The sequence below is a fragment of the Bos mutus genome, chromosome 23, assembly GCF_027580195.1.
Source record: "Bos mutus isolate GX-2022 chromosome 23, NWIPB_WYAK_1.1, whole genome shotgun sequence".
Taxonomy (NCBI): Eukaryota; Metazoa; Chordata; class Mammalia; order Artiodactyla; family Bovidae; genus Bos; species Bos mutus.
In genome coordinates this window covers 18,536,860-18,554,980 of record NC_091639.1, presented here as the reverse complement: position 1 = coordinate 18,554,980, position 18,121 = coordinate 18,536,860, and the positions used below count along the sequence as shown (strand labels likewise).

General features: G+C 41.4%; 1 protein-coding gene across 1 annotated transcript in view; it reads left to right on the top strand.

Moving 5' to 3' along the window:
- Positions 1-18,121, top strand: part of DCDC2 (doublecortin domain containing 2) — a 145,872-nt gene that overhangs the window by 55,680 nt on the left and 72,071 nt on the right. The window contains exon 7 of the mRNA XM_070360667.1: positions 9,467-9,626. Within this exon, the coding sequence (XP_070216768.1) occupies positions 9,467-9,626 (160 nt within the window). The remainder of the gene's footprint in view (positions 1-9,466; positions 9,627-18,121) is intronic.

The window sequence follows — 18,121 nt, the reverse complement described above, 5'->3', positions numbered from 1 at the left end:
TGATAGCAGAGTCTGTCCCTTTTCTCACAATGCTTTCTCACGAAGCATTCTATAGAGTCATCTGTCCATTTATCCGGTCATCCAGCCATCCATCCAACACATGTTTAACAAGCACCTACTGAGTGCCAGGAATTCCTTCAAGCAGCTGGCAGAGATTGGTGACAAGCTTTCAGACGTCACGGAACTTTTGTTCTAGTGCCTGTGTCTGTGTGGGGCGGGGCGGGGTGGAAGAATGGGGTAGACAGACTATCAGTCTCTAAACAAATATATAATTTCAGGTGGTGATAAGTGCCCTGAGGACAATAAGATGTGGCAGGGCACTTGTTGATATAAAATGTTCTGAGACTGAGACTTTAATGAGGTAAAGCAGCCAGCCATACAGGGTGGGGGCAGGGGAGAAAGAGCCTCCATAGCAGAGGAAACAGTCACAAAGGCCCTCGGGAAAGAGCTTGGCGAAAGAAAGGGGACAGAAAGAAGGCTGGGGTGGTCTGTGATGAGATTGGAGGGGCAGGCAGGGCCCAATGGTGCAGGCCATGGGTGGAGTTTGGATTTGATTCCTTACCATTTGAGGGGCAGAGGAAGGGAGTGATAGCATTTGATTTCTATTTTTGAAAGATCATTCTGGCTGTGGTGTATGCAAAGAAGTGGGTGGGGCAAGAATAGCAGCAGGAGGCAGTGGGACGGCTGGAGTCCTGAGTGATGCGGGCGACTGGGATAGGAGGCAGCAGGGGACATTGTATCTTGTCACTGATGGCTGCATTCATCCAGTAGCCATCTACTGAGTCCATATTATGTCCTGAGCACTAGGAGAGGGGACGATAGAAAATGAGATGGTTGGATGGCATCACCGACTCCACGGACATGAGTTTGAGTAAAATCTGTGAGTTGGGTAATGGACAGGGAGGCCTGGCGTACTGTGGTCCATAGGGTTGCAAAGAGTCAGATATGACTGAGTGACTGAACTGAACTGAACTGTTTTAGTGCTTGTGGGGAAGGGGAGGCAGAGATTCCAGAGAAAACCATAAATGTCTGAAGCCTCCATTCTGGAGAAGGAAAAAGACAAACTAATACACAGTTGATATTAATCAGGGATAAACTTGAAGAAACATGTATCAGGATATGGGAGGAGAAAGAGAGGGTGCAGTACCCCCTGGGTGGCCAGGGTGGGCCTCTTGTAGGAGATTATATTCAGCAGAGGGGCATAACCCCCTGGGCATACAGTGAGGTTCCACTGAAACCTATCTAGTGGATTTGTGAGTGACTGGCCGTGAACCACATGGAGAGAATATTCTACGTTGGGCATTCCAAAGTCACAAACTCACGAACTTTTTAAGGGAAGGATCAGTTTGCTCCTTTCCTTTAACTAATTGGTTCCCTGCAGAATGTACATATTTTCAAGATTCTTAACCGCTTGGCACGGAGTCGGGGGCAAGTGTGAGTGAAGGGGATGATGGGTGAGCTGGCTTACAACTTAAGGAGCTACTTACTGTTCAGTTCAAGGGAAGGCATCCCTGAACTTGTAATGCAAATCAAAGGGGACCCAGAGTTGGATTTTTAGGAATTCTTTTCTCCACAAGCTTTCTAGGAATGGCTGTATTGCATAATGAAGGGAAGTGTGGGTGGGGGCCTGATAGAGCTTAAAAAAGAGAGAGAGAAAGCTGCTACACTCTCCATAGAGGACCTGCTGTGCAGGAGTGATGGGTCAGCAAGGCCCCACCCTTGTGGTAGGAAGTGTGGGTAATAGGGTTTGGGGTAAAGGTGAGGAGGTTTGGTGGCGGATCCAGCAACCCTTTCAAAACAGCCAGGCAATGCCCTGTGCAAAGTAGGAAAAGACCAGAAGTCACCCCTCATACAGACTGGGGGTCACAGAAACACGTACTTTGAGATTCTAACCTGGGAAACAAAAGGAAGAGATAACTGAATCCTCTGAAGTTCTATTAAGTTTGAAAAATTAACCCACCAGTGGGAGGCTGTCCTCTAGCTGTGAGGTTTCAGCACAAAGAGTCCAAGCACCCTCTAGTGGAAGAGACATAAAATCAGGGACGTTCTTGAAAGTTGGAGCCAAAGACTCCCTTACGTTGTCCTCAGTTCAGTTCAGTCGCTTAGTCATGTCCGACTCTTTGCGACCCCATGACTTGCAGCACGCCAGGCCTCCCTGTCCATCACCAACTCCTGGAGTTCACCCAAACTCTTTTCCATCGAGTCCTCAGTTGTCCTTAATTCCCAAGTAGCTAATACATCTTGTGAGCAGCAATTTACAGATTCAAATATGGCAATTGCTCAGGTTTTGGTGAGAAAACATGATTATCCGTGTATCACAGAGTCACGGTGAAAGGTCGATTTTGAAGCTTCCAGAACTCCATTTTGCCTTTTGGGAACCTGTGTCCAGTTTGGATAAAAAGATTTCTCACACTTCCCATCAGCAAATACACAGAGAAACACCAGCCTGAGTCTGAGTGTGGTCCCCTGCTCACAAGGTCTCCTGGATGCTTCGCTGAAATACACACGCTGGTGAGTGCTGCTGTGTGTCGGCAAATCCCTCACAAGAGCACTTTACGAGGGATTTTGTGATGCATTATGGCTTTTGTGTCTTTGGCACATGTTCATGGAGGCTTCAAGTGAGTTTACCGTGGTAATGACAGAAACCTGAGTTGACTGGAGCTTGTTGGAAAGAGCCTAGGGAATTATCTAAAACAATCCCAATTTGAGTAGAGCAAGGGGGTGATGGAAGGGCTCTTTTTAGTTTTCTGTTGGTCTGAGCCAGAGGTTTGCTATTTCTATCAGGTATTTTGATATGTGTGTGAGGAAAAAAAAGGACAGTGCTTGAATGATCACATAGGGTCTAGTGTTTGCATGGTATGCCCGTAAAATGAGGCTGCTGCTTGATTTCTTCCACTTTGGGATAAAATCGTAATCTGATTTTTTCCAGGTGACTTTTTAAGGGAACCAAACCGTATGATAGCTGTTTCTAGTCCCTTGGGAACTAGCAAGCATCAGTGTAGTAGAAAAGTCAAAACTCAGTAACTCTGAGAAAGTTAATTCCTTTATCTGAAAAACAGTAGTAGAAAAGTCAAACCTGGGTAACTTTGAGAAAGTTAATTCCTTTATCTGAAAAAATGCCTATCTATGCATTTGGTAAATTTGTGTTTATGAATTTAACTCAGATGACCATTATATCTACTACTGCGGGCAGGAATCCCTCAGAAGAAATGGAGTGGCCATCATGGTCAACAAAAGAGTGCGAAATGCAGTACTTGGATGCAATCTAAGAAACGACAGAATGATTTCTGTTCATTTCCAAGGCAAACCATTCACTATCACAGTAATCCAAGTCTATGCCCCAACCAGTAATGCTGAAGAAGCTGAAGTTGAACAGTTCTATGAAGACCTACAAGACCTTTTAGAACTAACACCCAAAAAAGATGTCCTTTTCATTATAGGGGACTGGAATGCAAAAGTAGGAAGTCAAGAAACACCTGGAGTAACAGGCAAATTTGGCCTTGGAATACGGAATGAAGCAGGGCAAAGACTAATAGAGTTTTGCTAAGAAAATGCACTGGTCATAACAAACACCCTCTTCCAACAACACAAGAGAAGACTCTATACATGGACATCACCAGATGGTCAACACCGAAATCAGATTGATTATATTCTTTGCAGCCAAGGATGGAGAAGCTCTATACAGTCAGCAAAAACAAGACCACGAGCTGACTGTGGCTCAGATCATGAACTCCTTATTGCCAAATTCAGACTTAAATTGAAGAAAGTAGGGAAAACCACTAGACCATTCAGGTATGACCTAAATAAAATCCCTTATGATTATACAGTGGAAGTGAGAAATAGATTTAAGGGCCTAGATCTGATAGACAGAGTGCTTGATGAACTATGGAATGAGGTTCGTGACATTGTATAGGAGACAGGGATCAAGACCATTCCCATAGAAAAGAAATGCAAAAAAGCAAAATGGCTGTCTGGGGAGGCCTTACAAATATCTGTGAAAAGAAGAGAAGCAAAAAGCAAAGGAGAAAAGGAAAGATATAGCATCTGAATGCAGAGTTCCAAAGAATAGCAAGAAGAGATAAGAAAGCCTTCTTCAGTGATCAATGACAAGAAATAGAGGAAAACAACAGAATGGGAAAGACTAGGGATCTCTTCAAGAAAATCAGAGATACCAAAGGAACATTTCATGCAAAGATGAGCTCGATAAAGGACAGAAATGGTATGGACCTAACAGAGGCAGAAGATATTAAGAAGAGATGGCAAGAATACACAGAAGAACTGTACAAAAAAGATCTTCATGACCCAGATAATCACGATGGTGTGATCACTGACCTAGAGCCAGACATCCTGGAATGTGAAGTCAAGTGGGCCTTAGAAAGCATCACTCCGAACAAAGCTAGTGGAGATGATGGAATTCCAGTTGAACTATTCCAAATCCTGAAAGATGATGCTGTGAAAGTGCTGCACTCAATATGCCAGCAAATTTGGAAAACTCAGCAGTGGCCACAGGACTGGAAAAGGTCAGTTTTCATTCCAATCCCAAAGAAAGTCAATGCCAAAGAATGCTCAAACTACCGCACAATTGCACTCATCTCACACGCTAGTAAAGTAATGCTCAAAATTCTCCAAGCCAGGCTTCAGCAATATGTGAACCGTGAACTTCCTGATGTTCAAGCTGGTTTTAGAAAAGGCAGAGGAACCAGAGATCAAATTGCCAACATCCACTGGATCATGGAAAAAGCAAGAGAGTTCCAGAAAAACATCTATTTCTGCTTTATTGACTATGCCAAAGCCTTTGACTGTGTGGATCACAATAAACTGTGGAAAATTCTGGAGGAGATGGGAATACCAGACCACCTGATCTGCCTCTTGAGAAATTTGTATGCAGGTCAGGAAGCAACAGTTAGAACTGGACATGGAACAACAGACTGGTTCCAAATAGGAAAAGGAGTTCATCAAGGCTGTATATTGTCACCCTGTTTATTTAACTTCTACGCAGAGTACATCATGAGAAACACTGGACTGGAAGAAACACAAGCTGGAATCAAGATTGCCGGGAGAAATATCAATAACCTCAGATATGCAGATGACACCACCCTTATGGCAGAAAGTGAAGAGGAACTCAAAAGCCTCTTGATGAAAGTGAAAGAGGAGAGTGAAAAAGTTGGCTTAAAGCTCAACATTCAGAAAACGAAGATCATGGCATCCGGTCCCATCACTTCATGGGAAATAGATGGGGAAACAGTGGAAACAGTGTCAGACTTTATTTTTGGGGGCTCCAAAATCACTGCAGATGGTGACTGCAGCCATGAAATTAAAAGACGCTTGCTCCTTGGAAGGAAAGTTATGACCAACCTAGATGGCATATTGAAAAGCAGAGACATTACTTTGCCAACAAAGGTTTGTCTAGTCAAGGCTATGGTTTTTCCTATGGTCATGTATGGATGTGAGAGTTGGACTGTGAAGAAGGCTGAGCGCCAAAGAATTGATGCTTTTGAACTGTGGTGTTGGAGAAGACTCTTGAGAGTCCCTTGGACTGCAAGGAGATCCAACCAGTCCATTCTGAAGGAGATCAGCCCTGGGATTTCTTTGGAAGGAATGATGCTAAAGCTGAAACTCCAGTACTTTGGCCACCTCATGCTAAGAGTTGATTCATTGGAAAAGACCCTGATGCTGGGAAAGATTGAGGACAGGAGGAGAAGGGGACAACAGAGGATGAGATGGCTGGATGGCATCACTGACTCGATGGACGTGAATCTCAGTGAACTCTGGGAGTTGGTGATGGACAGGGAGGCCTGGCGTGCTGCAATTCATGGGGTCGCAAAGAGTAGGACATGACTGAGTGACTGATCTGATTTGATGAGTATTTAGCACACAGGAGCTACTCAGTAATGTTATCTTATCAACTAACATAGCAGTATGAGATGACAATCTTATTCCCTATGCTGCATAAATAGCAATGACTATCCAATTTATGAGTCACTCTGCCCTTCACTCTCTCTATATAATTTGTCTATGTATTATCTATAATTTATGTAATAAACTATGTAAATAGATAAGTATATAATTTGTACTATATAATTTATTTGTGTCTGTGTTAATTTATTATACATGTTTTTAGTTTTTAGATGAGTCTTGTTTCTTTTTTATTGTAGATCAGAGTATAGTTGATTTACAGTGTTTTGTTAGTTTCAGTTGTATAGCAGAGTGATTCAGTTATATAAATATATCCATTTTTTTCAGATTCTTTTCCCACTTAGATTATGACAGAATATTGAGTAGAGTTCCCTGTGCTATACAACGTGTTTTCTTTTTAAAATAGAAAACATCTGAATTCTTTCCTGTTTTCTAATTACAAAACAATTATTTTTTTCCAAGTTTAATTTGTGCTGTGTTAGTCACTCTGTCATATCTGACTCTTTGCAACCCCACAGGCTGTAAACCCTCCAGGCTCCCTTGTCCATAGAATTTTCCAGATGAGAATCCTGGAGTGGGTTGCCATTCCCTTCTCCAGGGGATCTTCCCCACCCAGGGATCGAACCGGGTCTCTTGCATTGCAGGCAGATTCTTTACTGCCTGAGCCACCAGGGAAGCTAAGTTTAGTTCTTGTCAAGTGCCTGGCAATTAGTCATTAATCAGTATTTGAATGCATAAGTGTCCGTTACCAAAGCTATGCCTCATATAGTTATTGGAATCAACTAGGCTTCCTTGATTTTCCAAAATCGGTCTTTTGGGTGTCCCTGGAAACCCACTCCAGTACTCTTGCCTGGGAAATCCCATGGACTGAGAAGCCTGGTAGGCTACAGCCCATGGGGACGCAAAGAGTCGGACACGACTGAGTGACTTCACTTTCACTTTCATCAGAAATGCAGTAAATCAGAACTTCTTGTATATTCAGCAAAAGAGTTGATGCTAAAAACCATGTGAATCCTCAGTCTCCCCAGGATGGACTGTCTGTTTCTCCCTTGTTTTACCCCTTTTGTGAATAAGACTTTTCCCAGAGAGCTGTTAAAAAAAACAAAAAACCTCTCATGATGAAATCCAGAGTTTTGCTTTCTTTGTTTCATTTTAGTCCTGATAAGTTGAACAGCATCTCTGAACATTCTAGTAGGCTTGCTAGAAGGGTTACTCCTCTCATTCAAGGCTTTTAAAGTTTTAGAATCTTGAGATGAATAAACTAATTTGAAAAGAGACTAGAATGTGAGACCAGGCTGATGCTTCCTTCTCATATGATGCTTTTGGAATCTCCACTGTAATCACATTAGCCATTTCTCCTGCCTGGCAGTTTATGGCTTTGTAAGAAATAATCATTGAAGAAAAGGAAAGAAAAAAGACCCCAACTCTGGTTGCAGTTAATGCAATAATTAAGTGGAAACGATATGTTTAAATTGCAGTTGGAATAGGAAATTAAATTATGCAAAAAAATGTTATAGATTTGGACAAGTTTTCATACTGTTAATAAATCTATGCATAATTCATTTTCTTGTAGGCTATGACAAAATAGCATAAATAACTTCATTTGTAAAGCTGTGAAATTTTCTATTCTTAATTGGGTGATAGCTAAAGCTATTTAAACACTTCTGGATGACTGAATATCTAAATGTTTAAAATGAGCAGTTATAATAGGTTTCTAGGCAGATTTGTTTATTTAACATTACTACATTTATTTTCAGATACTAGCATAGTACAGATGTTGCATAAAATTGCACCCAATATGGTGTAAATTTGATATGATTTTTAAGAAAAAGATATTAACTCTCTGCTCTTGGAGGAAGCCCTCTGATAGTCTTTGAATAAAACTACATGCCAGACACTGTTTTGTTTAGTCGGTAAGTTGTGTTCAACTCTTTTGCAAACCCATGGACTGTAGTCTGCCAGGCTTCTCTGTCCCTTGGATTTCCCAAACAAGACTTCTGGAATGGGCTGCCATTTCCTTCTCCAGGGGATCTTCCCTACCCAAGCATCAAACTCACGTCTCCTGCATTGCAGGCAGATTCTTTACCACCGAGCCACAAGGGAAGCCCACCAGGCACTATACCGGTTACTTTATAATTGTTACCATTTCATTTCATGTAAGAGACCTAACAGCAGGCACATTAACCCCATTCAATTGATAAGGGGTCCATGGGGTCGCAAAGAGTTGGACACGACTGAGCGACTGAACTGAACTCAACTGAATTGATAAGGAAATAGGTTCCAAGAGGTAGGAACTAGTTACCTCAAGGTCCCATTGGTGGCAGTGCAGTGACTCTGAGTCAGGGTCTCTAAAACTTGCATTATTTCTGCTACCTGCAGCCTCACACCTCACACATTCAGGTAGGCGTAGCACCTGAGTGTCCTAAGGCCAAGGCTGTCTTGTTAGGAGGGAATGTCTTGCACTGAGAATCAGCACAGCTGTTCCTTGGGTACAGTGACCAGCACTGTAGTGGCTCTTATGTGGCTCCCCAGGAACTGTACATGAGCCCACCACAGCAGCCGCTGAGCTCAACCTCATCTTCATGCTGGGAAGCCCCCTTTTCAGATGCGAGGTCTTCATTTCAAGATGCACATGGGAATCAGAGGCAACCGCCATAGGTGTGGTCAGCGGGGTTGTCTTGCAGGAATGGTGGTGGGGGGTATGTGGTCTTGAGCTGCTTGTGTCTATGTTGCTCTGGATCTGTGGTTCATAGAGATGGTGGAAGTCACCGACAGATGAGTCAGTATCGGAGGTTTTCTTTAAGCACAGTGTGCGTCTGCTTGTATGATGGTACCTGTGTGCTCACTGTGACAACTAGTTAAAAAGGTATTTCTCATCAGCTGATCAAACTGGATTTTGTCATCATTCCTCATCCAGTAGCTATCTGCTGATTCTTCTGAAAGGTGCAGGAGGAAGAGGATGGTTGAGACAGCAAACTGGCTCTGGTCCTTGCTGGCTATGTGACCTTGGCCAGGCTTAACCTCTAAGCCTCATTTGCTTGTCTATACGATGGGGCGATAACAGTACCTGTTTCTCAGGTTATGAGGACTGAGTGAGACAGTTTCATAGCAACACCCGGTACATATCAACACTCAGCAGTTGTCAAGTGCTATTATTTGTTTAAAAATATTTTTTGATGTGGACCATTTTTTAGAAGTCTTTCACATTTGTTACAATATTGCTTCTGTTTTATTTTTTTTTTGGACTGCAAAGCATGTGAGAGATTAGTTCCCTGATCAGGGATTACATCTGCACACCCTGCATTGGAAGGAGAAGTTGTAACCCCTGGACTGCCAGGGAAGTCCCTCAAGTGCTATTATTTTTATTCTCCTTCCCCTGGTAGACCCCTCCTCTGCCACCAGGAAGAATTTAATGTAGGTAATAGATAGAAGCAGAATCAGCACAGAATGCCCACCTGTGGCCCCTGCCCCTTTCACCACGTTAGTGACTTGTACTTACCACTCAAGGCGTTCATCAGCCGATAGTAAGAGTTAATCTTTTGCCACGTAGGGAAATGATCGCCAGTCTAAGTCGACGGTTGGATCCAGTGACAACTCATCTCCTCAGCCCCCAAAGAGGAAAGGGAAAAAACATGTGAATTCGGAAAAACCCACGAAAGGGAAACAAAATGCCAAGTTAAAGAGTTCACCGCAAACAATCCCAAACAGTGGTAAGTTTGTTATTATTATTATATTGTTATTACTGATGATCATTATCTTAAGGCTGTGATACAGTTTTAATTTGTAAGTAGATCTGTTTGTTTTCCTGGACTCACAGAGTATTTGTCACTTATGAGAGTTTTCAAAGAAGACTTTCTGTGTATGAGAGATTGCTGGTATTTTTCACACTTAATTTCTAGTTGTAATTAGCAATTGTGCTATGAGGATACACTTCAAGAGAAAATATTTCTTGAGTGTTCTTATTGAGAAAGGTAAATTTTACCATCCTGTGTTCCAGCTAAAAGTGCTTGATTAATATTTTTACCACCTACTTGTGATCTCTCTTATTTGTGTGTCTACAACTCTTGTTCACATTTATTACTAACTGCTTTTAAGTCACAGATCACTTTTTCAAAAAGGTGTTTCACTGATATCCAAGAGAACACCCATACAACTTTACCAATAAACACCATGTACTGAATTATTAATAGTTACATACCTTGCATTACCAGTTGAGAGACGGTATAAAATAATTTAAAGCATTTTGCATTAATACAAGATTATAGGATAAAAGTGTGATAAACTAGGGCTTCCCCGGTGGCTCAGCTGGTAAAGAATCCACCTGCATGTGTGAGACCTGGGTTCGATTCCTGGGTTGGGAAGATCTCCTGGAGAAGGGTACGGCTACCTATTGCACTCCTGGCCTGGAGTATGCCATGGTCTGTATGATCCATGGGGTCGACTAAGGAGGCATGCTGTCAGAATTGTGACCTTTTCACGTTAGCTTTTTGTGAAGATGGGCTCTTTTTGGTTTCACTCCAAGCGTGGTCTCAGTGGGCTGAACACATGAATGTCGAGTGATGCTGTGGGCAGCTGGGCTGGCTGGGACACGGCTGGAGGAGTGACTGCTTCTCCCTCCCCCTGGGATCCACTCACCTCCGCAGGAAGACGTGCTGGGCTGCTCTGAAAAGGGGTGAATGGGATCAAGTTTCAGATTCATGGCCAGAGCTCTGTCTTCCTCCTGAGAGCTCCAGCTCACTTCAAAGTCCATACAAAGTGTCACATTAGAATCACAGCTCATGTGGGGTTCACTGCTAAGGAGACAGTACAGACTTGTGTGAGGGCTTAGAAGATGCTGCTCAGATGGTTACAGGGTCAGAAGAGAGATGTGCGAGACGAAGTTAAAAGAGCAGGTGAAATGAAGGAGTCAATTCCACAGAGAAGAAAGTGGAGGGGGCTTAAGGTTTCAGAGATTTAAATGATAATTAGCTGGAAGCCCAGAGTCCTAGATTCTTGTCCCAGTTCTGCTCTTGACTTTGGGCAAGTCATTTAACTTTCTTTGGCCCTATTAGCTTTCTGTAACATGTGGGTTCATATTAAGATTTATCTTTATAATTTTGATTTTATCTTTAAGTTTGTTCAGTCCTTTCCAGTGACCATAAAGTGGGGAAGCCAGAGTAAAATGTAGTCAATGGATGTGGAGTGAATGCTTGTTGTATGGAAAAAGTGAAAGTGTTAGTCGCTCAGTCGTGTCCGACTCTTTGTGACCCCATGAACTGCGTAGCCTGCCAGGCTCCTCTGTCCATGGAATTCTCCAGGCGAGAACACTGGAGTGGGGTTGCCATTCCCTTCTCCAGGGAATCTTCCTGACCCAGGGATTGAACCCAGGTCTCCTTCATTGCAGGCAGATTCTTTACCATTGTTGTATGGCAGGCACCAAAGGAAAAAGCTAGCCTGAAAAGTATGCCTTACATGTGAACATTAAACATAATAGAGGGTTTATTTTAATCCGTATATACTAGATTGCAAAACCATCAAGGCCATGGGATATGTCTTACTAGTTTATTTTTTTCAATCCCCAATAACTAGGTCTGAGAGATGAGACACTTAATAAATATTGGTGAATGAATGATGAAAGTTACAAAATAGATGTCTCTGTAATATTTTAAAATCCACTAAGAAACAAGACTCATGTTAAACTTTTCATGAATCATTTTCGATTAAAGGCTTTTATGAAATGTTACTTGCTTATTTTCTGTGTGGCTCTTATTGGCTTATGAAAATCCTAGCTCCTGCTCTCAATTTATTTTTTGAAAATCTTTAGATTTAGCAGTTTTCCCTCAAGAGAGAGGGGACCATCATCTCTTCAGGTTATTTCACTCATGGAAACATGGAAACACAAGAGGCTGAATCAGCATTTCCATGTTTTACAGGAAAGTAACTGTTATTAAAAAGTTGAATTATCAGTGTTTTTGCCTTTGTAGAAATTCATAGTTTTCTCTTTTTTTAAAGATTTTTTTCCCCATATTTTCAAGGATCTCTTTAAAAGATTTATTGTTGATGTGGGCCATTTTTAAAGTGTTTATTGAATTTGTTATGATATTGCTTCTGTTTTGAGTTTTTTTAGTGTTTTGGCTGTGAGGCTTGTAGGATCTTAGCTCTCTGACCAGGGATCAAACCCCTACCTGCTGCTTTGGAAAGCAAAGTCTTAACCACTGGACCGCCAGGGAAGTCCCCACAAATAGTTTTCAACGATAGTTTCATCTGTGGGGGTGAAAATAACCAAAACATGTTGAACATGGAAACAAGTCACATTTTTAAAGTGCTAAGAAAATGTAGGAGCCCTCAGCTATTCTTCCCCAGTCTTTAGAGAATCTGCACTGGTTTTAATTGCCCACTTTAAGTACAGTTTGCAATGTGGTTTTATAATGTGTAGATAGTAGGTTTTCACCACTATATCCCGGTGATACATAGGACAATGGCTGGTGTCTTTTAAATGAAGGTTTGGGGAATTCTTGTCCCCAGTAAGAGGCTTTTGGGCTAGTGCTAGTGGTGAAAAACCTGCCTGCCAGTGCAGGAGACGTGAGACGCAGGTTTGATCCCTGGGTCAGGGAGATCCCCTGGAGAAGGAAATGGCAATCCACTCCAGTATTCTTGCCTGGAGAATCCCATGGACAGAGGAGCCTGGCGGGCTACAGTCCACGGGGTCGCAGAGTCGGACACGACTGAAGCAACTTAGCAAGTACATGTGCACAAGAGGCCTATACCGTGGATTTAGAAGCATATATAAGAGTTTAGACGAAGCATCTTGTATCTTTTCATCTTGATAGAAAGAACATATGACCTGGAAAATGAATCTTGGCTTCCAAAACAATTTTCCCAGGGAAAATGAAAAAAAGCTTTTGTACCGTTTATAAGATTAAATCATCACTTGATAAGTTTAAGGATATTAGCTTAAATCCCTACTTTTGAAAATTGAGCTGTTTCTCCTTATCAGATCTCTCTCCAGATGTCTTTGGCTTTAAAAGGCGATTTTCTAGGTTATATTAGCAAAAATATTGGTCTTGATTTCTTTCTTTCTTTTTCCTCCTTCAGTCTCCAAATTCAGTTATTATTGCAGTTGCTTTTTGCTTTAATAGCATCTGTTTTAGTAATTAGAACCAAGTGTGTGATTTTGGACATTTGTGCCTCCAGAGGGCTCTTATTCTTTAGAAAGGGAAAAGCAATAAAAACTTGAAACAAAATGAAAGGAAAGGTATATAGAGAATCAAGATAATGAGCCAAAAATGCAGGAAATTAATACTGCATTGCATATTTGAAAGTTGCTAAGAGGGAAGATCTTAAAAATTATTACAAGAATAAAAATTTTGTAACCATGAATGGGGACAGATTTTGGCTAGACTTATTGTGATTATCAATTCTCAATATATACAAATATCACATCAAAAAATGCAAGAATTCTATTTTAGAGATGAAACAGTTTTTGATGCTTAAAATATTTTGAATTTGGAATGATGTAATCTATCCAATTTTATTTCTAAGTGTTAAAATTTTAGAGTTAAGATGCATAACTATGCTTCCTTCAGAGCATATGTTAAATTTTGAAGATTTTTTATCAGTGTTCTTTAGTGTTCTCATATTAATTAGAAAAAAAGAGAGACTTCATAGGCTATCTTGATTTTTGCAATTATTACAATTATAGTTATACATTTTGGCCTTTTATGTTTCTGCTGATATTTATTGATATTCTGATATCTAGTGCTTCAGGAATGAGCAGTGCTGATAACAGTCTGTAGATGGCAACCTGGGTCTAATTTTATTTCTTTTTCTATTTTCTTCATTTTTTTCCCCGACTCAGTTTCTCTCTATAATAGTAAAGCTTAATAATTCAAGCAGAGCTTTGACGTATTTCTTCAGGGAAACAAATCTCATTTTCTTTTGGTAGCCAAGATGCAAAGTAAGATTGGTTGGTGATTGATGAAGTTGGGCGTGAAATGCATTTTTAGTGCTGCATTTAAATACCGGCTTAACTGACCAGCATATGTTTTCCTTACACTTTCCACCTGAATGGTGCCTGAAGATAGGTTTCAGAGGCTGTTAACTAGTTATGGTCTCCTCTCTGAGAAAAATTTTAATAATGATTGCTTTAAAGTATTTTGGGATTGATTGTATTCACTGATATTTTTAATAATTTTTACATAAAAAATTTAGTGTTTTTAGAGCTCTTGGAACACAGGAAGTATAGTGGGTTTAAGGCTCCTTCGAAATACTGGGAAAGCTATAGAGAAAATAGCTTAGTCTGTACTGCTGTGGTTTATGTGGTATTGATAACTATATATTTTTTAAAGCAGAGTATTAAAAATTTTTTCCCCCGTGACTCAGTGGTAGAGAATCTGCCTGCCAGTGTAGGAGATGTGGGTTTGGGAAGATCCCTGGAGAAGGAAATGGCAACCTACTCCAGTATTCTTGTCTGGGAAATCCCATGCACAGAGAAGCCTGGTGGTCTATAGTCCATGGGGTCTCAAAAGAGTGGGAGATGACTAAAGTAACAACAATTAGAATGTAAGCAAAACCAAGACCTGTTCCTTGTTTTTCCTTTTGCCATGCAGCACAGCAGGCGAGGTCCCCTACCAGAGAGTGAACCTGTGCCCCCTGTAGTGTAAGGACAAAGTTCTAACCACTGGACTGTCAGGGAATCCCCACGATTAGTTTTCCTTTGAAGGATGCAATTCCCTTTCTGTTTCCACGTGTGGGCATGCTCGTAGACACACACGGGCTAGTACCCTTGATGTAGTTCCTGGCTTGTTCCCAGCATTGTTCAATGAATTTCCAAGGATCGTGTGATGTTTAGACTCATGAATGATGGGTGGCAGGTGCATGGCCGGGGAAGGATGTTTGAATATTGTGACCTTGCTGGGTGACCGCCCTTGGGTAGTCATGCTCTTGAATTTTTCTAATACTTACAACCTGCATAGGGTTTGCTGCGTCACCCTGAGCTTGAAGCGTTACAGCAGTTCATCCTCAGAATTGGATCAGGAAACATGGAAACTTGAGCTGCTTTCATTCAGCTGATGAACCAGCTCAGGCACTTGCTTGGTTCCTCATCACAGGCGACTCAGGATAAAAACGGGAAGCAAGGGACTTCCTGGTGGATTCTGATATCAGGAATGTCTGTGACGCCGATAGTGGGAGGTGACAGGGTGGAGGGGAGGGGAAGAAGTAGTCATGGGATTTATTACATTTCCTCCTCCCCAGCTTCCTCTTTCTGTTGCCAGCCCTGCAGTGAAATAAAACCAGGAGAGGGGCTTGGTCTATTAGAGGATCAGCAGTTGCGAGGGCATCATTTACACTGGAGACACAGATAAGCTCTGGGTGGGGAAGATGCCCTGGAGGAGGAAATGGCAACCCACTCCTGTATTCTTGCCTGGAAAATGCCATGGACAGAGGAACCTGGTGGGCTACAGTCCATAGGGTTGCAAAGAGTCGGACACAACTGAGCTCACACACGTGCACATGTACACACACAGATAACCAGCCAGCAAAGTATTCTGCTCAGAGTAGCACTCAGTGTTGAGAGTGTGTGTGTGTTTGTGTGTGTGTGTAGGTCGGTCACGATTGAAATTAAGGGTGACCAATTCCAAACGCAGAGTTAATGGTGCAACTCTGAAGTTTATGTCCCATCAGTGCAGTGGTCTTCCTCTAGTCACTGTTCCTAGATCAGGGTCAGAAACCTTCTGTGCACAGCACCAGGAAAGATAAAAATGCATTGACATCTCAGATCAAAAACAAAAGCAGAGTCATTCTGTAGAGTCATTGAACACCAACAAATAATAGCAAGAAAATGGATTTAAACTGTACTTAGGGATTCAAAGAAAATGATAGTTCAAGATTCTAAATTTTTTTTTTTTGTATGAGGTGAAGATTTTGCAGTCTGAAAATGAATGATTATTCCTCCATAACTGTAAAGCTACCAAAAATATCCAATTGAACGAAAAGACAGTTCCCATGTGAGATAAGCCCAAGTTGTATTAAGAGCGAAAGGGAACAATGACTTTTACTTAATTAAAGAAAATGTCTTTTGTTCCTCACTGGCACCAGAGTTCTCAGTGAAAGTGAAAGTGAAGTTGCTCAGTCGAGTCCGACTCTTTGCGATTCCATGGACTGTAGCCTATCAGGCTCCTCCATCCATGGGGTTTTCCAGGCAACAGTGCTGCAGTGGATTGCCATTTCCTTCTCCAGGGGATCTTCCCAACCCAGGGATCGAACCCGGGTCTCCCGCATTGCAGGCAGACGCTTTACTGTCTGAGTCACCAGGGGGCCCAGTGGCTTCATCTAATTTCGGAATGAGTGTTGTGGGCTGTCATTGTTCTGAAAGATGAGAGGGTTAGCCATCTAGGACAGAAACTTAAAAGGAACTAGTAAGCGCAGTTACTAACAAACGGTCTCCATATTTTCTCTGGTGCTTTTCATCCTCGAATGTTTTGGATCTATTACACTTTCAGCTTGGTAAGTTTTGCTAACTGAAACAAGAGTTCCAGATCTAATTACCACAGCACCCGATAGCATTTAGATGGATGAGTTCACCCCTTAGGAATTTTTATTTTCGGAGCAAACATCAGGTGGAAGGGACAAAAGGAATAAAAATTTTCTGTAGTAGATAGATATAAGGCAATTTTTCACTCATGAGGCAGGCAGGTTTGCTGTCTAATTTTTAGAAATTAGTTGAGAGAATCATCAAATTCTCTTTAGACTTTATTCCCAGGTTCACCCTGAGGTTCTAATTTAGAAGCACGATTATGGTTATTTAGCATTTTCATCATAATGGAACGTTAATGAAAATGAATGTGAAAACACTTGGATAAAGTACAAAGTGCCTGAAGAGGCTAGTGGTTAATAGCAGTATCTATGTAAGGAGATATGAATTAGTTTGAATGGTCTCCACATCAGAAATGAAGAACTTTAGTATCTAGAATTAGGGAGCCTGGAGATGGGGAAGTGAGGAGGGTCCTCATTGTTTTTTTAATTCTTGAATTTTTAAATTTTATTGAAGTATAGTTGATTTACAATGTTAATTTCTGTTGTACAGCAAAGTGATTTAGATATATATATATGCATATGTATCTTCTTTTTCATATTCTTTTCCATTTTGGTTTATCACAGAATATTGAATATAGCTCCCTGTGCTTACAGTAGGACCTTGTTGTTTATCCATCCTATATATAATAATTTGCATCTGCTAATCCTAAACTGCCAGTCCTTCCCGCCCCAGCACTCCTCCACCTTGGCAGCCCCAAGTCTGATCTGTCATCTATGAGTCTGTTTCCCTTTTGTAGATACATTTCTTTGTATCCTATTTTAGACTGTACATATAAACGACATCGTATGTTATTTGTCTTTCTCTTTCTGACTGACTTTGCTTATATGATAATCTCTAGGTCCATCCATGCTGCTGCAGGCGGCATTATTTTGTTCTCTTTTATGGCTGAGTAGTGTTCCTTTATGTATATAAATACACACCACATCACCTTTATCCATTCATCTATTGATGGACATGTAGGTTGTTCCCATGTCTTGGCTTTTGTCAGTAGTGGTGCTATGAACCTAAGAGTTGTGTGTATCTTTTTGAGTTATAATTTGGTCTGGATATATGCCCAGGAGTGGGATTGCTGGATCATATGGTAGCTCTATTTTTGTTTTCTAAGGAACCTCTCTATTGTTTCCCATGATGGTTACCCCAGTTTACATTAGGGAGGGGATCCATTATTAATTCATGTTGCCCCAGGTAGCTGCCTTCTTATTGCTTCCCTTTCTCTCCCTTTAAAGACTCACTTGCCACCCTGGTCTGAAGCTCAAAGCTAAGGAAGTCTCTGTAGAATGATGAAAAACTCAAAGAAGGTTGGTAGGCTTAGAAAGAAGTAGGAGGAAAGAGAAGAAGAAAAAGGTCAGCGGTGGGGTGGGGGCAAAATCATTCCTTCTAAAACATTTTTAAAAGCCAAAAATATCCCTACTCATTCATTTTCTTTCACTCCAGTCAGTTTCTAGGTTAATCTTTCTCTATTTGCTTCGTTGCATTTTACTGTCAGCATGATGAGTCTGCTCCTTGGAGGAGAGGCATAAAGATGGGGAAAAACATGATTTTCTTCTCATGAAGATTAAAATTGAGTTGGAGACTCAAAAACTTCTGTAGATCAAAGTCGGATATTATGGATAGCAGAAGAGGGTTCAT